Source organism: Haliotis asinina, chromosome 2 (assembly GCF_037392515.1).
Source record: "Haliotis asinina isolate JCU_RB_2024 chromosome 2, JCU_Hal_asi_v2, whole genome shotgun sequence".
Lineage (NCBI taxonomy): Eukaryota > Metazoa > Mollusca > Gastropoda > Lepetellida > Haliotidae > Haliotis > Haliotis asinina.
In genome coordinates this window covers 17,888,128-17,914,641 of record NC_090281.1, presented here as the reverse complement: position 1 = coordinate 17,914,641, position 26,514 = coordinate 17,888,128, and the positions used below count along the sequence as shown (strand labels likewise).

Here is a 26,514-nt window from a genome sequence, read left to right as displayed (position 1 = left end):
ATCGATGCTCTTGCTGTTGATCACTGGAATGTCTGGTCTAGCCACAATAATTACATACCAACGCCATATAGCTGGAATACTGCTGGGTGCGGCGTTAAACAACCAGCCAACCAACTACTACATTCCCTCTGATCCTCAACATACCTACACGTATACAACGTGCTCCACAACCGAGGTGACTGACGTCACTTCCGTCACGTACTGCCGCTGCAGGACTTTAAGATATTTGATGTTTTGTTGTGACATTATTGTCTATACAGAAGAGGCCTTTTTGGCTGGGGTCGGTTGATGTTATTTGTATTATTATATCACGAAAATAATACACATTGTTTAGATAATAGAATATTCAGTGACAAAATTAAGAGCTATGCAGGAGTGAGTGAGCAAGTTTCGTTTTACTTCACTCTGAGCAATATTCCTACACGGAAGACCAGGAATGGGCTTCACACATTGCACCCATGAGTGGAATCGAACCACCTGTCCTGTTTGAATGAGAGACAAGGTTTATTTCCATAGTTTCACTGGTAACTTACGGATATTAGAAGTTAGACTGATGTTAGAGTGGCCCCCTTCACCTCCATTTTACTTTCTTATTTGGAACATAGGTATTCGGATATTTTATTGCCAAGGACAAACCATTGATATGTTTTGCTAATCAGGAATACATTATTCTGAGTCCGCATCTTTCCCCTTAATAGCAGGGTTTGTGTCCAGTGAAGGTAACTAATAGACCTGTGAAGGTCCCTGTTAGAATTGGTCGTCAGCAACATGCTTGTGGTAATAAGGGTGGTCTGGCTCGCTGACTTGACACATTATTAAATCCCAATTGTTCATGCTGTTGATCACTGGACTGTCTGGTCCAGACGTGATTATTCACAGACTGCCACAATTTACCTGAAATATTGCTGAGTGCGACATTAACCAACCACCCAAACAACTTAACTAAAAGGGTGGTTAGATTTGCTATTTTCGTTGATGTCCTTGTGACAATCACTAGATTGTCTGGTCCAGGGTGGATTATTTACATACTGCTCTACCAACTTAGAGCATCATTAACAAGGAAACAATTCATACATGGGTGTCTGAGATAAGATGAGTGGGTGAGTATGGTTTTACACTGATTAGCAATATTCCAGCAATATCACAACTAGGGACACCAGAAACTGGTTTCTCATATTATACCCAAGTGGGTAATAGAACCCAGGTGGGCTGACAAGAAAAGAGTTTAACCACAAGCCTGCACTCCACCACCAGATGAGAATGACTACCTTAAGTGATAGGCTTGCATGTGCTCAAGGGCGGCAAATGTACAAAACAAATGGTAGTACCTTGGAAGACTGAACCAACCAGTTCCTTCCCACACAGGGAATGGTCTAAAGGGTGTATTACAGTTGGAATCACCCCTACTTAAAAATAAAAAAACAACTTATTTTAGAGGAGTCATTTAATATATACACAATATAACAGTGCACCATATTCAAATAACCAAAGAATGTTCAGAAGTCAAGCGGGATAATTCTAGAATAGCCATAATTATTTCAAAACAATTCTGATTTTATGGAACACTGTAAGGAGCTTCAGAAACAACTTTAACCATCCCTCACATCAGCATACTAGTCTTGGATTCTTAATGAGTTGTGAGTCAGGTAAGACTGACCAAACAAACATCAGCCTGTCCTCAACAGATAGCTTTTGTCATACAGAACAGTAACCTAAATTTGTGGATAACCTTGATTTGTGGATCGTGCTAATCATCATGCTATCTCATACATTAAGTCTCGTATGACGTCACAAGCCAGTACTTATGATGTACATACAATGCCTTGCTGACAAAAATGTTCCGAATGTCTGCATTACACACAAGTACACCAAATCTTATTGTCCAGCTCTGAGATAAATGGCCTAAGATCACTAATACCAAATGTTATCTTTACAAAACATCAAGTAAAAGGGATACCAATAGCACCAGCCTTGTCACATCTCATCTGTGGCTTTCCTTGAGTCAATACTTACTGCAATGGGCTGTCCTACATAGTGATATTAAGTAACCAACTACATGATACATGAAACAAGGTGATGTCACATCTTGTGAGCACACAAAATGGTGATGATTGCAAATAGCTTATTGGGGGGTTAACGAATGTTTCATTCACAAGTAATATTAGCCATTTTCAATTTGCTGAATCAGTGAATAAAATAATCAGTGCATATACAAAATGAAATCATGCATTTAAAATATGATTTTTGCCACATTCCTCTCATATCCATGAATCAAGGTTATGCAAGCGTATATGATTTGTTCGAATATTGTCCAATTCTACTGGTTCGTCTTAAACTGATGTCCATTGCCATGTTTATCTGATGTCTACGCTGACACAGCTACAGCAACAGTAAGGTGCAGATATACTCAGAGAAACAAATAAAGGAACTATGTAAAATTCAAGTGTGTCTCAATATTTTTGAGTTTTCATCACCATCTTTGAAAAGTCACAGGGGAGGAAATATGAGAATAAATATAGGAGAAAACTGTCATGAAGTGGTATTCCCTCATTTGTTTCTCTGGGTACATTTCCAAAATAGAAAAGGTGTGGCCCAAACCTTCATAAAATGACTTTGTAAACTGACAAGCTCTGACCTACAAATATCCCTGATTGGTAATATCCATTTAAACCTTAATATAGTACGAATCAATTTTTACAGTTTTTACACTATTTCATGAAAGAGAAGATTTTTAGTTCCACCACAGCTTGCTTCACCATATTGGTATTGTTAGTATTTCATCCTAATACAACAATGTCCTGCAACATAATGACAGATGAACTTGTCAAAAACACAGGTCTTCATTGAGATCAGCAATCACTTAACCACTGGGCTACACAACCGTCCCCTTATGCTCAGCATGAAGCATGGGATGCATGACTTGCACCAGATGGTGTAGCCCACAGTGATGATGATGATGATGATCTCTGTGTCAGAATCTTCATGAAGTAATGATGACCATGCACCTGCTCATCCAATGGAATAGATCTGTAGGACAACATGCACTGTCACCATGACAATACATTCTTCCAATCTCTTATTGTCTGGACTCATGTCATTCCAGTTTATCATCATCACACTGGCTTATTGTCCAATATTGCTGAGCTGAGGCAGGTGCTTCTGTGATGTCCTCAGCCAGAATGATCATGATGGTTGCACATAAGAATTCTATGTTTATCTCCTCGTCAAAGTCTTTCATGTTCTGGTGCCTTGGCCACTGTCTCCCCAAGTTCCTCAAGAAGTTCTCGTCTGTAGTCGTCAAAGTCACCGTCGATCTCGCTGATGCCTCGGTTTTCTACTACCCACAGCTGACAGTCTGTCTCTCGGATGAGGCGCTCGTCGTGACTCACAATGATCACACCTTTGGAAGAAGAGCAGATCGTGCAAACCATTATACAAATCATAGCACATCATGAATGCAAACAACACTATCGTATATAACCGCAGATAAGCCAAATTTTGAAAACAAGAAAGCAACCTGTAGAAGGGTTTCAGCTTATCCATGGGTAACCCTTACATCCAGGTGTATTTTCTGGTTAGCAGTAAGAATGCGAACCATTACACAAATCATAGCACATCATGAATGCAAAGAACACTATCGTATATTACCGTAGATAAGCCAGCTTATCTGTGGGTAACTCTTTTGACATTTTTTTTTTTTCTGGTGACCAGCAAGAATGACATCATTAAGTTTCGGGTGAACAACAAGAGAAAACAACTTTGTCAGTGAACATACCCTTTTTATAATGGTTAGTTAGGGGGTCGGCACATCCATGGTAACATACAGTATATAATGAACACAAACAACAGTATATCTTGAAAGCAAATTGTCTTAAATGATGCAAATGTTATCAAATCATAAACCCTGTGCGTGTCAGGCTTCAAGTTCCCCAATGGAAGGCTCAAAACTAAGACTAACAAATTTTTCGATCTGCTATCATTCACCTGCACTGAACGTATGGCCCCATCTGGGTCTTACTTCATCAGTTCATGCCAGTCATTTAGTTAATCCATAACTTTTCACAGGTCAGAGTCAATTCTCTGAACCTAAGCCCCACACACATGCCATCTTCCTAAGAAGGTATGCCATGACTTGGGTTTGCCATTAGGGCTGCAACAATTCGACTTGATTCACCAAAAATCAAATCTGACACATTAGTTTTGATTTTTGATAACCATTATCACTATTTCAAATACTATCTAAATATCTATCTAAATACTTATCCAACACAACAAAAATGTAATTTTGACTCTAATTCGAACAGTTTCTAGCCCTAAAATAAGGTAAAACAAATGGTTTGGCGTCGGGCTAATTATCCAATGAGAACTGTCGTTGGTAGGCACTGCCAAGTTGACAATTTCTTCTATGAAGAATCAAAATCAAGGGCTGAAAATCAAACCGATTTGAGGTCGCAGCCCTATTTGCCAAATAATCAAACTGAAGACAAAAATCAGTAACTTCAAGTAGGCGCTTTCTCTAAAGTAAGACTGAGAATCTGAGACTGTCTGTCACATACCTCCTGTGAAGTCCTGAATAGCCTCGGCAAGAGCATCAATTGACTCGATATCAAGGTTGTTAGTAGGTTCATCCTGCAACAAAAGGCAAGTTCATGAGGTTTAAACTTCCATCCTACAGGTAGCGAGTATGGGTTTACATGCTCTTAGCAGTGTTCCAGCAATATCACGGCAGGGGGGACACCAGAAATACACTTCACACATTACACACTAATATAGTAAGTTGGGAATCAAACCTGGGATCTTGGAATGACGAGCAAACACTTTAACCACAAGGCTACCCCGCCGCCCTATCCTACAGGGAAACAGGGACAGGGCAGTATAATGAGTTCTAGTGAGTGAGTTTACTTTTATGCTGCACAAAGCAATATTCTAGCTATGCCCAGGCACCAGTTATTCAACTTGACAACTCTTACTTGACTGATACTTGTACAGACAATCAAGCTCAGTATTGGTGCTTTATTACAACATTCATTCAGTAACTACACGAAAATAATATCTTTCGTAGTACCATATCAAAATGTCTTGGTAGATTAACGATAGCAACATAGAAGTATAGGGTGATAAACATTAGTAATAAGGGACTGTTCATAATTTATGGCTAGGAGGGTTGATAATGATTTTAAGGGGGTTCACTGATTTTTTCCAGGGTGGGGACAGGCCAATCACTGATTTTGTACATGACATGCAGGGTCACTTACTCTGAATATACATTTTAACGGGGTGTCATTTATATTGTACATGCTTCTCCATAAAAATCATCATCACCAAGCCATAATTATGTACAGTCTCTAAAGAAGAATCGGGGCATCTTTAACTTCTTTTGGCAAGTAGATCCCCTTTCAGGGAAAGAAAAATGCCATTATCAGGATCAGACTCTTTTGACTATGCTATCATTATCATACACCAGGGCCCTGTTTCACAAAGCTCTCGTAAGCCCAAGGTCTTTTAAGTTTTCTTGTAGCATTCGTACCTCAAATACTGTAACACAGGAGATATGAATGCAAGGAGAAAAATTATGAGATCTTAAGCTTATGAGAGCTTTGTTAAACAGGGTCCAGCTGCTTAGATTGCTGCTGATCACAATTCATTTCACACATGCTCATGCATCGGCAAACATAAGATACCCCACACAATCCTCACCAAGATCAGAACATCTGGAGCTCTGCAGGAGAGTTCTGCCATTGCCACTCTAGCCTTCTGACCACCAGACAGATCGCTGTTCTTTATGGTGTGAGCGTGACTCGCCAGGCCAAACTTCCCCAGGATCTTCCGGCAATCCTGGTACTGCATGTTGAACAACCGCTGCAAGTGAGAGTGAGTTAAGTTTTAGGTCGCCTTCAGCAATATTCCAGCAATATCACAGGGGGGACATAAGAATGAGCTTCATACATTGTACCCATGTAGGGAATCAAACCTGGATCGTTGACTTGCTTTAACAATTGGTTACCCTGCCCCCCTGCCACTGCAAGAGTTGGCGCAGTAGTTTTGCATAGTTTCAACAGTAAGGGTGATAACTCCCATTCCTGGATGTGCTTCTATTTTCACGTGTGAATCAGATCAGTTTTGTTGTCACTTAAAAGTGTAGCACAGTATGTGTAGTATTTGATCAATAAGTAGACGTGTGTATGTCTGGGCATTGAATGAGTGAATGAGTAAATATTGTTCAATGATGAATCGGCAATTCTATTTTTCTGTGTGGACAATCAAGTGAGAGAGTGAGTGAGTATGGTTTTATGCCGCTTTTAGCAACATTTCAGCAACATCACCATATCATCACATATGGATACACCAGAAATGGGCCTCACATACTGTACCCATGTGGAGAACAAAACCCATGTGTTCGGGTGACAAGCCAATGCTTTATACACAAGGTTAGCCCACCACCCAGTTGACAATCAAGAAAGACAATGCTTGAAGCAGTAGCCATTTCACTCAGAGCCTGACATACAGCGACTGTCACTTACAACACCTACTGTAGATGAAATAGTATTTTACTGATATTCCAGGACACTTCAATTTCAAATGTCAATAGAACTGGTATCTAGACTTTACCTGAAGATACTCCACTGGTGATTCTTCCAGATTTAGCTGGTCTGCCGAATGCTGATCATATTTTCCTATCCTCTGAAAAAGCAAGTAAGAATGATGATAAGAGCCAAACACAACACACAATACAAAAAAAATTATTCAAATGATACACTGTTTATTGTTATTCAATCTTTATAATTACTGGATTAAAAAGAATAAAAGAAACAATAATAAGAAGTATTCATAAATATAAGATCAAATTTCTTGTATTAAATGTATACAGGCTGGAAATGCCAAAACATAAAAACAACAAAAGTCCCAGTACTGTTTAGAATCTTGCACATCATCATCATCATCATCATCATCATCACAGCTGACAACTTAACGCATGGCTCTACAGAACGATCTTGAAGCATACAATTTTTATATGTATTTCAACCCTTACAAGCTGATTACTCACCTATCAAAACAGAGCGGTTTTGATTTCATTTCAGCGTTAACTTACAACACATTCATTAATTACCGGTAACTAGATTCAAATATGTACAAACTGCCTTCAAAATAATTTCACCATTTAGAAGAATCAAACTTACCAGACGATGGTTCTTCCTTATTTCTCCTTGTTGCTGAAATCAGGAGAAAATGTCATCAGTCGTAGCCAGTAAGTTAACAAGTTTAGACAGGATAGAGAGTGACGTGGACAAAGAGATCTGTGGGGGAGAGAGAGAAAAGGGGGCAGAGGGCCTCTGAGAAAGGCCATGGTGGTTTGGAACTTGGAGTCTCTCTCTCACAAACCTCCTGCCAAGTTGCCCCTCTCCTTATTTTTATGTTCACAAGTGAGAGACAAAAAGTCTTTCTATGTATTTTCTGGTTGTACATTCTTAAGTGCGGTTATTTTTGAGTGTTAATGCAAAATGATCCTACTGGCTGTATCTCCTTTGTCAGCAGTTTGAGGAACGTACTCTTGCCCACTCCATTAGGTCCAACTATTGCAACTGAAATGATAAAAACATTATACTGTTTCAACAATACAGGGTCAGACAGAGTAAATTTGTCTCAAGAAAACCAAGAATGATTTGCATTTTCCCCCCTAGTATCTAATTCTCTTCCATTACTTAATCAAACAACATTAAACTGTGACTGGAGTAATGAAAATGCTGAAATATCTAAAATATTTTCATAAACATCATTTAGGTACTGTTACTGGAATGTTTGTCTCCCGACATACAGAGTTAACTCCCTTGCCAAATTCCACGCCAACCAGCTTGTCAGCATATTTCAGTAAAGACAAAGGCCAATCAATGCCCCAACACAGAGGCAAAAGCCTACAAGTTCAGAAAGAAGCACTGTTTGGCACTCAACAGTGCTTCCAGTTACAAGTTCCCAATCACATAAATAACGTAACAGTATGCTCCATATACTACCCAGGTATCAGATTACTGTGTGATTAATTGCACTTGTTCCTCAGAAAATATACCAGACTGGGTCCAACAAGCCTGTGTTTTGTTCACTGTTGAGTATCAGTTTCTTACTAATATTCCATATCAATCTCAGAAGGGCTGTAAATGATGCATTGAACTATCAATGGACTGCATTTGTTGCAAATTAATGGCTGGTAGAAACAAAAACTACTGATGCACAGATAGCATGTGTGGCTATCAAGAGTTTAGTACTTGACTTCGGTTTGAAAAAGCAAAGCAAAATACAGGATGCTTGGGTGCAGACTTGCAGATTCATTGAGTTTATGTATTAACTATTTACGTGATCTGGGTTTCAAGTTTCTTATCAGTTATGAAAACAGACTGAAACTACTACAACTTGTTATTTCATATAAACTAAACATCATTTGGGAAATGACTTCAAGTGAGACAATTCAAGGAGAAAAAGCTACTGCAATAGTACTGCAATAGTGAGTGAGTGAGTGAGTTTGGTTTTACGCCGCACTCAGCAATATTCCAGCTATATGGCGGCGGTCTGTAAATAATCGAGTCTGGACCAGACAATCCAGTGATCAACAACATGAGCATCGATCTGCTCAATTGGGAATCGATGACATGTGTGAACCAAGTCAGCGAGCCTGACCACCCGATCCCGTTACTCGCCTCTTACGACAAGCTGAGTCGCCTTTTATGAGCAAGCATGGGTTGCTGAAGGCCTATTCTACCCCGGGACCTTCACGGGTCAGTACTGCAATAGTACTGCAATAGTTGGTTGCAACAGACTATCACTACTGCTATCCCAGTAGTATGTCAGTAAAGATTATGACAAGCTTTTTATAGGTCCTGTCAGTTGATCCTTTTCATCAATGAATCAAAACGGAGGCTTCAAAGTTCTACTCACAAGCAATGTGAGTGGGTTAAGTTTTACACCACACTCAGTAATATTCCAGGGATAATCAAGTCTGAACCAGACAATCCAGTGATCAACAGCAAGAGCAGTGATCTGCACAACTGGGAACCGATGACATATGTCAACCAAGTCAGCGAGTCTGACCACCCAATCCCATTAGTTGCCACTTATGACAAGTATGGGTTACCAATACTCTATAAATATCCCAGCAAGGGACACAATGTACCCTATGGGAATGGAACCCTCTTTGTCAGGAAAAGTGAATGCTTCAACCACTAGGGCGCCGCTACCACACAAACAAAACATTCAGAACTCATTCTTGCATTTTGAAAATGAATGGAAAAAAGCTGTGTCAAAAGCAGGACAATGTTTGTGTTGAGTAAAATATACATAAAAGCTGTCATTCATGAGCACTAGAGCACCTACATACAAATGTTGACTGTCTGAAAATCTTTGCTCTGTTTGGTGCATTTTTTCGGAGCAAAACATTCAAATAACTGGGTTAAAAATAAAGTGATATTATTTCAAAAAGTTGATATCTGACAAGACACCCAAAAGCAGGCACAATTTCATTTTGTAAGGGCAGACAGAGTTCACTCTATTGAGAAAGTCTTGATCCCTTAAACTAAAATCTAAGTGGTGATCAAGGTGTGTAATTGTAACATCTTTGCAGATTCAGTTTGAGACTGATATGATTCAATATGTTTAAGAGTTGTTTTTCAGCTGCTTACAGCAATATTCCAGACATTATTGGTGGGGGACACCAAACTAAGCTTCAGGCATTGTAACCATGAAGAGAACTGAACCCTGGCCTGTGGTGTGATGACCATTAGCCTAACCCACCACACCAAATATTTACAAAATCTTGTTGGATATAATCAAACGTTTTGTGACAACACAGTGTGGTCATAACAGTTGCCAGCCAAAACCTATCATAAAATAACTGGTTGACACTGTTTCCATCAGCCTATGAGAAGACTAACTCCTAAAACCCAACCTCAAAATCTAACCCGAGGTTTAGCACTACTGAGGTTAGGTTTAACAGATCAGCACATGGCGTACCTTTCAGAGGATCCATCTCATTGGGTTGTAATGAAAATTAAGGGAGACAACTCCCAAGCCTTCTTACCTCTGGATGACATATCAATACCAAAGTCCAAGTTCTTGAACAGTGGTTTCTGTCCTTCATAGCCAAACGTGACATCTGAAATACACAACAGCATGCAATCAATGTACAGCTGACACCACTGGTGAGATTTCACATTCTTCACCTGCTATGAACCCATACACACATGCTGTGATGTATTGTAGTCTGCTTGTAGTTCAACAATATTCCAGTTTTATGGCAGCTGTCTGTAGATAATCAAGTCTGAACCAGACAACCAAGTGATCAACAGCTTAAGCATCAATCTACACAGTCTGACCACCAGAATCTGTTAGTCGCCTCGTAAGTTATATTAAGTTGAGTGCAACACACTGCTCAAAATTTTGTTATCTTTCACTTAGGCTTCTTTTTCATGAAAACGCAAATTAAAGTCTGTATTGGCCAGGAAAGATTCACCTAACATTTCATATCACTTTAATCCAATGTTCTACCCGAGTTTCATAAAAGTTACAGCTATTTCTTAAGAAAGATCCATAAAGTCACAACTATGGTTCATCTGCATGTTTGACCTAGGTTTCATGTATCACTGAACAAGCTCTGGAGTGAACAAGTGAGACTTTCGAGTTGATATTCCATGAAGCTTTTTCATATGCTCACATTGCAAAATAAACCACACTGAGTACCTATACGATCTCTGAACATAACTACTACACTTCAAAACTGGTCATTAACTTGGCCATTGCCTTGAATGGTAGGATAATACATTGACTATAGCTGTATGTGTGCATACTGGCAATAACCACATACCAGCAGCACAATCAGGGATTGAGACGAGTTTTTTCAATGAAACTTTTCCCTGCAGGCACCAGTAGAGGGGTTGACATTAAGGGGTTCTGTGATATACTCACTATGGGCACTCAGTAGAGGGGTTGATATTAAGGGGTTCTGTGATATACTTACTGTGGGCACCCAGTATTGGAGGGCTGAGAGGAGCGGGTTTTGGGAAGGAGAACTTGACAACATAATCACGAGGTTTCTGTAACAACTCTGTGGGTTTCTCCTCCTCAGCAAACATCGTCTGCTTTGCCTTGTTCTTAGCCTGCTTGCGTGTTAATGCTTCCTTCTGTTTCTCCTCCTACAATGTAACAGTGGTTCGTATAGTGAATATAAAAAGTGGGGTGTACGGAGACTATAAACAAGATGTAGAGTGTCGAGTGTTCAGTGAATATAAACAGTGGGGTGTATAGTAACTGTAAACAGGATGTAGAGTGTATAGTGTACAACAGTACCTGAAGTGTATGGTGAATATAAACATGCAGTGGGATGTATGGTGAATACAAACACAAAGTGAAGTGTATGGTGAATACAAACAGTGAGGTGTACAGTGACTATAAACTGGAAGTGGCATGTACGGTGAAAATTAACAGGAAGTGGGTTGTACGGTCAACATAAACAGGAAGGGATGTGTGTGAGAATATCAGCACAGAGGCTGTAATACATACTGAGTCAAAAAAGAAACTTCACATTCTTTCTTCAGGGCACTATAAACCAACAAGTGATGGTTAGGTGGTTAAACTGTTATCATTTCATTGCTGAGATCTGTGTGATGTACTCGATACTATCAGTTCCATTAGGCTACACTGCCGTTCCAAACCATGGGTATACAGACGTTTTTCTAGAGTCGAAAGATAGAGATCCCATTTCAGATATATAGATGTATCATCAGAAAAAAATTATCAATTATTTTTAAAAATTACATTATGTGAAGTTTCTTTTTTGACTAAGTATATATGAAGAAGATAGGTGTTGCATCAATAAAACGCAGAGGCCATGAAACCAGTGTCCTTCGTCTTCAATCAAGTTACATACCGCTTTCTTTTTTGACTGTCCTGAAGCCTTCAGTTCTTTAATCCTCTTCTCCTGCTTCTCATAATCTTTAATCTGCTCTTTCCGTTTTTGTACAAACATCTTCTTAAAGGCGGCAAAGTTGCCACGGTAATAGAAGAGCTTCTGCATGTCTAAGTGAATGACATCAGTGCACACGTTGTCAAGAAAACTCTGGTCGTGTGACACAACAAGCAAAGTCTTCTTCCATGTCTGCAGGTAGCTGTGATATGTAAAGGGAGATTTTAAAAACATCAGTTTGAATAAAGTAATTGTCCAATAATTAACAGAAGATGAGGTGAAAATGGATTCCTGTGCATACTGCATTAAACTTTAGTCACTTACATGCGAATGTGCATTACTATGTATGTTGCTGCCTGTATTTGCCCCTATTAATGGTGGTTTCATAGTGAGTGAGTTTAGTTTTATGCCATGTTTTGCAATATTCCAGCACTATCATAGCAGGGGAGAATAGAAATTATTGACTGACTATAATAGGCTTCACATGTGTACAGCCAATTTCCGATCAGGACAATTCTCCCCACGACATTTCCCCATCTTGACATTACCCCACACCTGTTTTGTAACCAGTAGGACAATTCCCCAACACATTCCCCTTCACAAATAATTAACAATCACAAGCTGTTATTGTACAGATATATATTGTACAGTGGAAGCTGTCTAAACCGGCATTCATATGGACCGAAGAAATAATCCAGTTGAGACAACATGCTGGATTTTAGAGCTAATGATATATGTACAAGTCATGAATGGGACTGGGATTTTATGCCAGTGTTGACAACTTGCTGGACTGGACAGATGCTGGTTATGACAGCTTCCACTGCGTTATAATAGTTATGTACCCATGTGGGAAACTGGAACTTGGCCTTCGGTGTGAAGAGCACATAAGCCACTAGGCTACCCTACTTACTACCTCTGTGACTAAAAACAATTACAGCTGCCAAGGCAGCATACATCCTTATAACTGGAATGACTGAGCATGTTTTTACGCCCCTTTTAACAATATTATCACAAAAATGGGCTTCACATATGTGGTGAACTGAACCCAGGTCTTTGGTATGACGAGCAAACACTTTTCCATTGCAGCTGCAACAGACATCTGAGAATTATCAGACCTATCACTTACTTGTCCAGCCAGATGACAGCATTCAGGTCCAGATGGTTGGTGGGTTCATCCAACATCAGCAACGTAGGCTCCAAAAACAAGGCCCTGAATCAACACAACAGACTTCTACGTCTGACACCATGACAGAACAGTCCACTCAAACAAAAGTTGGCCATCTCTGTAGTACTATCAGGAGTGTACGAATGAGTATGGCTTTATGTCGTATTCAGCAATATTTCAGCAACATCATGGAGGGCGGGACACCAGAAATGGGCTTCAGACACCTCTTTAATGCCCTGCTGAGTCGTACATAAAACAAATAACAAGTAACCTGAAATTCATCCAGTCTGGACTAAACAATCCAGTGACAGATACTGTGAGCATGTCACAAAGCCTGACCACTTACTCCTGGTGGAGGGGATGGGTGGGTGACTTGGATTTTTTAAAAGCATACTAGTGCAGTCCATCTGGGCAATATTCAAGCTGCTCATTCTGTTTCTATGATATTACTGGAACTTGTGTACAGTTTGTGTAGTAATATGCCAACATGTCCACCTCAATGAATCTCTTATAGCAACCAGGTTTTATCATGGCGGCAAGCTGCAAATTACCCTATTTCGAAGGAGAAATACTGTTAAATAGAATTTCCATGACAAAGAAGACCAACTGAACATGTTGTTGAGTAACATTTTTCCATCCTCTGTATTTATCCCAAAGGTGTTCCATTTCTGTGTATGACTTTAGTTTTATGCCTCTCTCAGCAATATTCCAGCAATATGGCTGTCTACTTCTGTGAGTGCATTCACTTTTATGCCACTCCCAGCAATATTCCAGCAATATGGCAGGCCGTTTCTGTGAGTGAATTCAGTTTTATGTCACTCTCAGCAATATTCCAGCAATATGGCAGGCCGCTTCTGTGAGTGAATTCAGTTTTATGTCACTCTCAGCAATATTCCAGCAATATGTCAGGCCACTTCTGTGAGTGAATTCAGTTTTATGCCACTCTCAGCAATATTCCAGCAAAAAGATAGTCCACTTCAGTGAGCCTGTACTTACCTGGCAAGAGACACTCTCATCCTCCAGCCTCCTGACAGATCTTTGGTGGACCTCTCCATCATATTTTTGGTAAAGCCGAGACCAGCCAGGATCCTCCTTGCTTTTGACTCAGCTGCATCAGCACCGATGGCACGCAGCTCCTCGTACACCTGGACAAGAGAAACAGGATGAGTTGCTTTATAAACTGTTATTTACATATTCAAATCCAAATCACTGACACTCATGAAGATCCTGGTTAGAACTGATCTTCAGTAACCCATGAATGTCATGTGAGGCGATTAACAGCACCGGGTGGTCAGCCTCTGTGACTTTATTGACACGTCATCGTATCCCAGTTGATTAGTTCGACGTTCATGCTGTTGAAGTGAGTGAGTGAGTTTAGTTTTACGATGCTTTTTAGGAATATTCCAGCAATATCACGGCGGGGGACACCAGAAAATAGGCTTCACACATTGTACCCATGTGGGGAATCGAACCCAGGTCTTCGGCGTGATGAGCGAACGCTTTAACCATTAGGCTACCCCACCACCCTCATGCTGTTGAAGGTCTAGTCCTAGACTGATTTTTCTACAGACAGCAACCATACACTATGATACAGCTGGAATATTGCTGAATGCGGCATGAAACTAAATTCACTCACTCGCTTGATCACTGAAATAATGCCATCATTTAAGACTGTTTTCTCTGGAAGAGACCTATCTTCTTTAGTCCAGAGTATTAGGCTCAACAAGGACATTTTGTTATGGCTTTACAGCTTCTTTACTACAATTCAGTGGCTGTTCGTTAGCCTGGTGGTTAAAGCTTTCCGAGTGCAATGTGTGAAGCCAATTTCTGGTGTCCCCACCTTGATTTTGCTGGAATATTGCTAATAGTGGTATAGTACCCAAATCACTCTCTCATTCAGTCTTGACTACTATTCAACATTTTGGTGTCGATACTGATGCCTTCATGAAGCAGTGATGAAATACAGCTTTAATTGTAATGAAGAGGTTGTTCATGTATAACAAACTTTAACTAGGCTTGTTGTTTTATGCCACTTTCAGCAATAATCCAGCCGTAGTAATTCAGGGGACACCAGAACTGGGCCGGACACATGAGGAACACAAACCCAGCCATTAGAGTCAAGAGGAACAGCTTTAACAAGGCTACCTCAAATCTTTTCTTTTGTTAACTGAGTTCTACACTGCTTTTAACAATATTCCACCAATATCACAAAAAATGCTTTAACTTCTAGGCTACTCCACCACCCCGATATTTGCAATGACCAACCTGCTTAAGCCTCTCACTATTGCTAGTGTTGCCCGCTTCCGACTCTTGCACCAGCTTCTTCTCTTCATCCATGAGAGCTACACGCTTCTTGTCTGCCGTCAGCACCACGTTGATGGCCTTCTCCTCGCTCGCCTGGACCTCTGCACAGTGGTAAGGCACACATAAGATGCACATTGGTCACACAAGTCACATATCAGTTTCACACTAGCCAAGTTTTGTGTCGTCTAAAACTCATTCTACCCAAGTTTTGTTTGTTGAGATTCCTCATAATCATGTCAAATATGTGTACCTCAAAGTCAAACAAGGATTAACCTGATGAAGGGGCTAAAAGTAGTAATCAAACGAGGATTCACCTGACAAAAGGGCTAAAAGTAGTCCTCAAACAAGGACTTACCTGATGAAAGGGCTAAAAGTAGTCCTCGAATGAGGATTCACCTGATGACAGGGATAAAAGTAGTCCTCAAACGAGGATTCACCTGATGAAAGGGCCAAAAGTAGTCCTCAAACGAGGATTTAAATGATAAAAGGGCAAAAAGTAGGTCGAGGCTGAGGAGGATCACACCAACAATGGAGCAATGAGCATGGACATCTCTAAGCCTGACGGCTTGACAAATTGAACTGTAATGTACTGCAAGAGTAGGTTGTTGGGGACCAATTCTCACTCAAACAACCAAAATATTTATATATAATTACAATGGTTATTTACCTTGTTCACAGTACAGCACATCAATGTTGGGGGGAATGTTCAGTGATCTGCTCTGGATGTGTTTCAACAACGTAGTCTTGCCGTGCCTGTGAAGTGACCACACACAGTCATTAGGAATGCATGAAAAAATAGTCTATTTAATGTAATTTTCTGAATAAAATTGATACGTATCCTGAATCATGCTTACTTGCTTGTCTCCCTCTCTATCTGAAGTTTTTGTGGAACACTTGAAATCCCTTGAAGTTCACTTCTTCAAAAGAGGACGTAAAATCATGCTCACCCACGAGTACCCTCCCTTTCCTCCATATTTTCGTCACTCTCGCCTTAATTTGATGGCCCAAACACAGAGATTTGCAGAGAAAACCAAGTGACATGAAGGGGAGGCTGTGAGGGTTGACCTCATGAGTTGGGATAAGCATAAAATTTCAATTCATCGATGGAAAAGGTGGTGGGTCTTAGTTAATTTATCGTGTAAGACAAAGTGAGTGTGGGTCTAACAATTTTGCATTTTTCACTAACAGTTATAACAAAACATACCAGTTAAACATAGGAAGAAATCCCGAAGTTATGAAGGGTCCACTTGTAACTCCAATACTTTAACATACAGTTGTGAACATCATGGTGCATATCCTACTTGTTAAAGCATTGGCTCATGCTTAAGACCTAGTTCGATTACCCACATGGGTACAGTGTGTGAAGCCCATTTCTGATGTCCTTTGCCATGATATTGCTGGAATATTGCTAAAAGCAATGTAAAAATATACTCACACACTCACTCACTTCATGCAAGTGGTCCCTTGAGCACAGGTCACATGTATCATGACAAATTATGGCAAATGTAGGGCGAGTGAGTGAGTGAGTAAGTTTAGTTTTACGCCGCTTTTAGCAATATTCCAGCAATATCACGGCAGGGGACAAGAGAAAATGGGCTTCACATATTGTACCAATGTGGAGGATCGAACCGGGTCTTTGGCGTGACGAGCGAACGCTTTAACCACTAGGCTACCTCACTGCCCCTGACAAATGTAGGACCTTCCCCATCGTAGGGTACAGTAGGATACTGGCACACCAAACCAACTAGAAGCTCTAGTTCCAGTGTGAAAAGGGAAGACACACAAATACCCACCCATTAGGTCCAACCAGACCATATCGCCTTTGGTTTGTGATCTGAAGTGTAGCACCAACAAACAGATCCTTGCCTCGTGCTGATATTGAGAAGTTCTCCACCTGATAGCATGAAACAATGTTTAATAGATGTTTGAAGAGCAGGTTTAAAACTGAAAGTAGATTCTGCCAAATTTCAAAATTTGAAAGAGGAGAAATGTACTTTAAACAATTTAAAACTGCAGAATATTATGACGTTTAGGATCATATCATTTAATACTAACCAAAATATTTTTAAATAATCTTTGTACCTTTCATTGACATACATTCTCCTGATTCCCAAGGTAACACTAAAACATCTTAATTAGCGTTCTATCGCACAAGTGTAAAGGTTATTTCATTTCTATATCTGTACCAACTATCAGAGTAGCACATTTACGTGTCTATGTCAATGCCCCAAAATGCCTTGTCTAACAGGCAATAGTATAAAAAAATTCAGATTTTCTACCACTGTGATGGCTTTCAAATCATTCAAAACCAATCAGGACAAGATTAGGATTTTATCACTATAAACAATGTGGTTTTCCCATCACACTCACAATATTTCTGCTACATGCCCATACATAATCCAGATTGGATAGATGATCCAGTGATCAATATCATGAACAACAACCACCACCATCTTGGTACGACAACGTGCACTCAACCAAGTCACCAGGTAACACTGTCATTCTAATACTCCGATATCTAAAGTCGACATGTGTACCTTGATGTCTTGTTGGTTCTCCAGCACTGCAGCCTTAGAGGACTTCTCAGCCTGGGACACAGAGAACTGTCCCTGTTCACCCATCATTTCCAATTGCTGCTTATACTCTGCCTGCAACCAAGATTGGTGAGATGGGTTTTTACTATGATCACGTCAGGGACATAAGTTTCATACATTGTGGGGAGTCAAACCTTAGTTTCTGGTGAGATGAGTGAATATTCTTACTAGAGAACTATAGCACTGCCCCTATGGCATAAAGTGATGAGGCACAATTAATGGTCTTCACACACTGTGCCAACCTACAGTCTATCTAACTAGCCTTAGGCTCAGTATTATTTGTTACAATGCTATACTAAGTCTAACAAACCCTAGACGGTCACATCAGCTAACCTTTCCATTCAGAACACAGCTTACCAAATCGCTAAAGTTGACATTCACGCACACCTTTTGAACTTTGACCTCGAAAATGTTTGTACCCAAGCAATTCTGATTACTTTTTTCCATCCGATCACTACTGAGTTATGAAACTGGAGAATGCTACAACAGTGAGTAAACAATCGCTAAAAAAAACTGTTTGTGTCAATAGCCAAGGATATCAGCTTGTGGAAATATTAGCTACTGATAACCATGTCATCAGAAAGGCTTGGTGTATATACTACAGGTCCAATATCTGTGTTTTATGCACATTTTCGTGTATTGAGAGATCAGTGTCAGTGACTGTGGAATTCTAGTAGTCCCGCCGAACATTAAACGGTAGCTTTTGACTGGTTGGTTAAATCCATTCGGACGTCTCGCATTTGTTTTATATGGTCAAAGATCACTCAAAGTTAGCTGATATGACCTTCTACAATGATTTGTTAGACTCAGTACAGCAGTGTAACGAATAATACTGAGCTTAAGTTTACTTAGACTGAACCTATGTATGGAATTAAACCCAGGCCTTAGTAGGTGTGATGAGTGAACACTTTCACTACTGAGCCACAGCACTGTCCCTATGGCGTATGGTGATGGAACACAGTTAATGGTCTTCATTCACTGTACACATGGAGATAATCAAACACAGGCCTTAGGTGTGATAAATGAACACTTTCACCACTGCACCCCCAACTGCCATTACAACACATTGGCAGCCATTTCCCTTGGCACAAACCCAACTAAAGTCATACTGATGCATTCGGCTCCCTGCTCCTTGATGAGTCTTCTGACCATGCTCTAAACCTATCTTTAAGATATATTTATATGGGGAAAGTTACATAACAGTCCAAACTTTCTTTCTGAAAAGTATTTACATAAAATCATAGGTCAGAAGAGCTATGTAAATTTGTAATAGCCAAGTCACTTATGAAAAATGTCAGATTCATCTGTAATGGAACAAAACTGTTAGAAATAGCTTGATCTCTGAAAACATATTTAGCTACTGTGTGGTTTAAACACACACGTGCCACTGTCAACTTCCTACTTGACCAGTATGGGACCATCAATGCAAACATTGTATATTCTTTCTCTCAATCCTCTCAGTAGGATGATCGTGCAAATTTACAGAAGTTATTCTGTATTTCAAAAGGAAAAGTAGCGTAACTACAAACGCTGGACCTTGAATTTCAGACAACTCACTTCCTAAACCTAGTTTTAAAATACCAGACACTGACAAAATTTGTTTTGAAATGTATTTGATAACTTCCCTCCTGGTCAAGTATGGTTCTAAATCATGTCAACATTGACAAAAGAATTTCAATATATTTGTGTGTTTTTTCATCCTGTCAATGGAGAGTATTGATATTATCTTTACAGCCCTGTACAAGAATCAGATACAAGTAAATACAATAAATACCTGTTTCTTTAACTTCTTCAATTCCTTCTTGCTAAGCTTAGGCTTTATTTCTTCTGTTACTTCTGGCGGAAACAAGAAAGTATCATTATTAGAAACATACAAACAATACTATACACAGTTACCCAAACATTCATCTTGGGCTCCTAATAGACTATCAGATTTAGATTAGAGCAAAAATACTTATGGCAAAATTGGGATTTTCTTGAACATGTTGAGTATGTTGAAGGTCCCTATTTGTCAACTTGAATATTTTATTCCAGGCCAAACAATAAAACTGAAGATAGAAACATTCATGTCTGTCTCATTATCAGACATATGACAGGGGTAGAATAGACCTTCAGCAACCCATGCTAGCCATAAAAGGTGACTGTGCTTGTCGTAAGAGGCGACTAATGGGATTGGGTGGTCAGGCTCGCTGACTTGGTTGACACATGTAAAAACTTATGGCTATATCAGGACCCCAAAGTGCCTCCATGGTGATGACAGAGAAAGTGACAAGCATGGTTGGTGGGAAAGGGAAGCTCTCGATGGGTGAGTGTATAGCACATCCACTTCAGTTAGAAGGAAACTTCAAGGGATTTCAAGTGTTCCACTATCTTTGCATAGAGTAAGGCAAGCATGATTAAAGATGACAAAAAATACTTTAATTTTCCAGTGGGCCATCGGGGAAATAGACAACACTGTACATATATAGTTTCACATTGGTTAACACTGTTCCTACAAAATCAGTTAGATAAGCCTATTGTGCTGAGGGAAGTTTTTATTTGTTGAAAACTGGTGTTGACATTCCCATGCATAAAGTCTTGAAATGCAAGAAAGTGAAACTGTAAATTATCGTAACATGAAAGATCATGGATCATTCCCAAGCATTAATAAAGAAACAAATATGGAAAATCTTAATGTGAAAAAAAGGATAATTTACTGAAGGCCTAAGGGCCTGTAACTATACTCTTCAAATAAAGTGGGGGATCTTCATTTGTTTTCATTTACTATTAAACATATTTAGGAGATTTAAAGGGGTCAATCAATGTTGATATGATATTATTGAATGTTTTGAGAGTGCATCACCATTTGCACTTCCTTACAACCATAGTTATTGAAATGTAGTCGCTTTTGAAAGTTGATTGGTGTATGGCATGTAATTTTCATGTATACGATTTTCATTTTAAAACAAACGACTAGAAACAAACATTAACAAATGTGTGATGCAAGATGAGTGTCAAAATTACTGTTCTAAGTGATTTTTCGACCTTCTTGAAAAAACGTCAAATATCAAGAATGGGACCCCATTCACGCATTCTGCGTTGTGCACGTGCATATTAAGCATTGTGTTTAGGGGTGGTAAGAGAGGGAAATGGTAGTGTGTTCATAAGATGTCTGTCCTTGAAACGTTTGTCAACATTTACACTTCCTATCCAAATTGAAAGTTCATTATTCCCTACATTTTTTGAAGAGTATATTTAAAACTGCCAGCCCAATACAATAACCATGATAACAAGCATTGGGCCTCCTGGCTGGTGATTATTTTGAACGCTGTCTATATGTCCATAACTCACATGTATATCACAGAGGGATGAATACCAAAGGAGCTTAAAGAAGTTTTTCAGATTGCGTTCTTTCTTATTCTGCAGGAACATCGACCATTATGGCTGTAAACGTTTCCTGTTGGACCAATAGCAAAAAAACACAGCCAATTTCAAAACCCTCACAGTGATTCAATGTTTTTCATCAACATTTCACAATCCTTACCTTGTTCCACCTCAGCTGAAGCTCCACAAGCATCTCTGTCAACTTCAACATCATCATCATCATCTGAGCTGTAATGTTTTACAACCCTCTTCTTGTCTTTAGGTTTGTCTTTGGGTTTCTCCACAACTGGCTCTGGTTCTTCCTCCGGTGGATCTTCCTCAGTCTGCTGCATCTCCTCCTTCAGCAGATCCATCTTACTTTTCTTTGGCTTCTTCTTCTTTTTTGTCTTCTCCTCTTCCTGTAAACATAGTAACAATAAAGTTATTCAGCTATTTGAATCTCACATTAAGTTCATTACGATCTGTGCCAACATGGAGTTCTATCACAAGGTTACACAAAATTAATACTCGGCAGTCTTCTACTCTTCAGACTAATATCGCTAAAGGTGATCATGAAGAATTTAAAAGCGTCACAGCACAACCTTGCCAGAGCTCCTGAAAAGGTGCGTATTTGCATATTTTGCTCAAATAAAAATCACATTTACTCTATTGATTACAAATTTGGGAGTACAAAAAACTCATAAGAATTACATAAACCCCAGTAGGTCTATAATACCATGCATACTTTACTCAATGAACTAAATTGGCTTGCGTATGATAATTTGTCAAGGACCCTGAACTCTACAACAATGTTAGCAAATGTGTCATGCTTATATATATACATATACTATTAAAGCCTTAGCCACTGTCTGGAGTTGACTGTACTAGTCACATTACTTCCATGTTGCCTGTTGAAAAATGGCTGCAAACTACTTGGGAATATAAGAATTACTGAAAAGTTAAGTCTATTGAGAAGCATTTAAATTTACATATTTGGAAGTGTTAATTACCCAATAAGGAAAAGACACTCTATGTAAGAGTACTCAATTCTTTAAAGTAGTGGGAGTATAAAAAAATGCTAGTTACTCCTCAAGAAATGCCATTACTCATACATAAACAGACATGGGAGTAAATACCCAATTGCTTGAAAAATTATCTGGAGCTCTGAACCTTGGGCTAAGGAAATCTGTATTATATGTATGATGGCTACTGATTACCTGCCATTCATTGAATTAATGAAACGAAAATAGTTCTGATACTTAAGTAGCTATTCCTCAATGTGTCCACCCTATTTTATGCTGGCGATCATGTTCTTATATCACCCTGGAAAAGGGAATCATGGCAGTACAGATACCTGTTAACTGTCACAGTTATCGCCATTTCAGAATTCCTCATGTCTTACGTGAAAGAAAATATATTTATATCATTAAGAAACCTCAAATAATTGATTGTGTGTCAAGTTGAGTTTTTTTCAACAGTAGATTGGTAGGGAATGAAACAATTAATGTTAGTGAACTTGAACTTGCTATAATACAGATTGTGTGACATATCCCTCAGCTAAGTTACATAATTAAATAACTCTATCTTCAATTTTTCTCTTATGTTACTTACTCATATAATAGTGAGAAGAATTTTGTTTTGCTGTCCCTTAAAGGGGCACTGATGCGGAGCGAATAATGTTTCTCGCCAAGGGTATAATTACGAAACCAAACCGCAAATTGGTCAGCGCAAGCTCCTTCGACCGTGACGGACAAAGGAACTGGGCTCCTGTCCATATTAGCAGAATTTCTTCACCTAAACAGTCAGGAGGCCGGATGCCCATCATATGCCATTTGTTTAAAAATATCCATGGTATTCCTTGTCTGATCGTAACCAAATATCCCAGCAGTGTAGTTCTTTTCGGATGCTTTGATGGTATAGTTACTGATCCAATTTGATCCTATTTCTGTGTTTTTAACCTCGATATTTAATCATGTTACATGAAAATATGATGTCTACAGGCACATAGCAAGCCATTTGTTTCAGCACGGAAGATTGCAAAGCTTTATATATAGGTAGTTTTGAGTGTTGGTTCAGCTGTGATAGCAAATATCATACGTAAGTTTTGGTAGCTATGGTGGCTACAATGGTTTATTATTTATGATAATAAAAACACACAGTTGATTTATTTGAATTCGTAAACGAAAAACGATGACTTTGAATTTGGTAGAGAAATCTGAAAATTTTCTTACGTTAAAAAACCCTTATTTCACCTATTTACCCAAGTACACAGCAAAGGCCTGTGTGTATTCCTTATGTAACGAAATTCCGTTGGTATCCTCAAAACAGTTTCGTCCCATAAGTATTTTCAGGCTGCGTGCGACACAGATATTACATCTTCCTTGCTGTAACTCGCGTTTGATGGTGTAAACCTACACGCGTTATTTGTCATCATTCTCTGGACGGTCAATTAGTGAATTTATAACAGGTATAATTAGTAGTAACACCACTTCGGTTACACAACAAAGGTTCAAATTTGGCATTTCTCCTGTCTGGAGTAAATACTCAGCATTATAAATTAAGGTCTGTAATGGCAAATGTATTTGCATGTTATGTAATATGTGCATGTAAGTGATGCAAGAGGGTTTATCAGCTGAGTTACAAAAACAAACATCGATCAAAGGATTAACCGATAACACACTGATTGATTAATTACTTGTATCTTCTAGCGGATTTGTCAAAAGGCAGTGTGTGTAGATGACTACACCCTGTCGTAAAGAGTGAGTGCAAAAACAACATCCTCCCTTCAAAGAATTAACCACCCTTGCGTTGATTGATTGATTGCTCATTATTGGTTAACTAAATTACTTAGAATAGTGGACATCATACAATTAGTTGCCAGGTGTGCTATCTTGGGAGACCAATGAGAGGTTTATCTGTTTTTCACCATCGAAAGACGTGAAACGATGTGTTACTTTTTCGCAAACTAGACAGTTGTAAGACACGCGACACAGAGCATGATTATTTACCAGCTGCAGATGAATGGAATACGATTTCTTTTATGTGGATATTGATGGATACATTCCTGAACAAGGTAGTAGCCTGACATTGTTGCTATAAAATTAGTCTGTTTTACATTCATTATTTGCATTTTGTTTTAATTTATTTGTTGTAGCATTCAGCAGAATCTGTATGACAGAAAACACACACTAGATCGCGTATGTGTGTGAAATAGGATCCACATTGGCAATCTATACAATGTATAAATGTTGCTTTTGTGTTAGAAATTTACTATGAGTATAAGCAGATCGTGTGTTCTTTTATTAATTTTCAGAATCATACAACTATGATATAATAATATCATATATACAATAAACTAATTAGGTTTATCAGACAAAATATAGAGAGGTACATTGGCTTCGTTATTTTTCTGTCCTGATAGTTTTTTACCATTTCTACCACTGGCAGATGATTAACCTTCAAAGTATTTCATTTGTTTTCATAATACATTTGTAATGAAGTAAAAATGACCTCACCTAAGTTGATCTGTCTATAACTAAACTATCAATTGCGCTTATGGAATGCGCAGCAGAGGTCACGAACCAGTCATGAATTCTGGGATATCATCCGGGTACTCACGGGAGAAAAACAATAACAAAAGTTTACACCAGTCCACGGAAATTGCTCCGCATCAGTGCCCCTTTAATGTTATAAATATGATGGGGGAAAAGTATCTGAAGTGTAACAGACCTGAACTGTGCATGTGTGATACATATGGATTGGAGATAACTGTTATGCAGCTATAGTTGTTCAGCAGGAAGTAGGGGACCACGATAGATCAGGATATCATGAAAAATTTTGTTGACAGCTGTGCCCATTTACCAGAGGTATCTCCAACATGTTCAAATGAGTATTTTTCTAAAGTGATTAATTAACATCCAAACACAGACTTTAAAAATATTCACAAATTATTATTGAATTCTGAGGCAACTTCTCTTGATTTCTGAACAATAACATATTTATTTTTATTTTTATTTCAAGTTAAGTGTTGAAATGTTTCTACCTTCAGCTTTGAAGGATTAAGGGGAAAAGAAGTTATTTCATCAATTGGTACATATTACATGAAAGATTCTTTCACAAAACAATGACAGACAAATGTCAATAACCACGATTACATGAACGATTACCACATACTCTGTCATCTAAAGCCTACGCAGTAACTAACATCTGGAACAAACATACCTTAGGATCATCGTCATCGACTGTCAAAGATTTCATTTTGTCATCTAAATTTGGTTCTTCATCTGGCCAGTCGTCGTCCTTAGACTTTTTCCCTTTGTTTTTCTTCGGCATTATGTCTGGTAAATGTCAGGTGGTTTAGTTTCTGGTTGTAGCGAGAAAATCCTTGCCGGTATTTCACAACTACAGACACACTTTCATGTGTCTCCCATGTGCTTTTGAAATCGAGGTTTGCCGGAAAGCACACAAGAGTTATCTCCCGCTAATGATATCAAAAGAATTCATAATCGCAGACTGGATTTCGCACTGTGTTCACGGGTCGGACGTTTTCCATTTTATTTCATATATGTGGTTTTGCACTCTTAAAGAAAAGAAACGACTGTCAATAAAAAAAAAGAAATAAAAGAGAATCAACATGCGCCTGGTTAGCGACAGCCCGAGAAGACGGACATGCGCCCAAAACTATCGAAGATATGTCTCAGAACAGCGCAAATAAATTTACTTGCCAAAACGAAAACATAGAGTTGTGTATTCAAGCTGTATAAGCAGGCTTCGAATTTTTTTCCTGAATATATTGACTTTGCAAATTTCCAACGTTTGGAATTCAGGGTAAGTAAAACTGAAAAATCTTTTCCGTTGAAGCGTGTAGTGTAAAGGTTTCCCCAATATCAACTGTATATTCCCTGTAAAACCAGGGATAATCTACAACAGGGATAGGTCACTCGCTTACTTTCTTTACCTTTTGTACTAATTAACGTGTGCCTCGTCATGCTCCAACGCACACAGTGACTTGGCTCGTTCCCAGCGCAACTTCAGCCATGCACTTTATTGTATCTGTCGGAATTTTACAATGAATGAATGAATTATAGTAAGAATTAAGAGCAAGAATTATATGTGAACGAATGAAAGAAATAAAGAAAAAGAACTACAGAAAGAAGTACATATGT

General features: G+C 38.9%; 1 protein-coding gene across 1 annotated transcript; it reads right to left on the bottom strand.

The window, feature by feature from the left end:
• Nucleotides 1-1,429: 1,429 nt before the first annotated feature.
• On the bottom strand, nt 1,430-25,810 carry LOC137273342 (ATP-binding cassette sub-family F member 1-like). Its single transcript, XM_067805950.1, has 18 exons — nt 25,571-25,810; nt 21,531-21,768; nt 19,782-19,843; nt 17,951-18,061; nt 17,207-17,307; nt 16,081-16,166; nt 15,375-15,514; nt 14,106-14,254; nt 13,071-13,154; nt 11,909-12,146; nt 11,000-11,174; nt 10,064-10,138; nt 7,510-7,580; nt 7,179-7,211; nt 6,610-6,681; nt 5,698-5,859; nt 4,557-4,629; nt 1,430-3,400 (listed from the first exon to the last, which is right to left on the bottom strand). The coding sequence occupies exons 1-18, from the start codon at nt 25,679-25,681 to the stop codon at nt 3,225-3,227; spliced, it is 2,157 nt and encodes a 718-aa protein (XP_067662051.1). The 5' UTR covers nt 25,682-25,810; the 3' UTR covers nt 1,430-3,224.
• Between the last annotated feature and the right edge of the window lie 704 nt (nt 25,811-26,514).

Bases quoted from the DNA above. Each gene is read 5' to 3' on its own strand.
- LOC137273342 (XM_067805950.1), bottom strand. From the start codon at position 25,681: ATGCCGAAGAAAAACAAAGGGAAAAAGTCTAAGGACGACGACTGGCCA. The intron at 21,769-25,570 runs GTATGTTTGTTC...CTATGTTTACAG, and splicing joins TCGATGACGATGATCCTAAG to GAAGAGGAGAAGACAAAAAA. The intron at 7,581-10,063 runs GTAAGAAGGCTT...TTATCATTTCAG, and splicing joins TATTGATATGTCATCCAGAG to TTGCAATAGTTGGACCTAAT.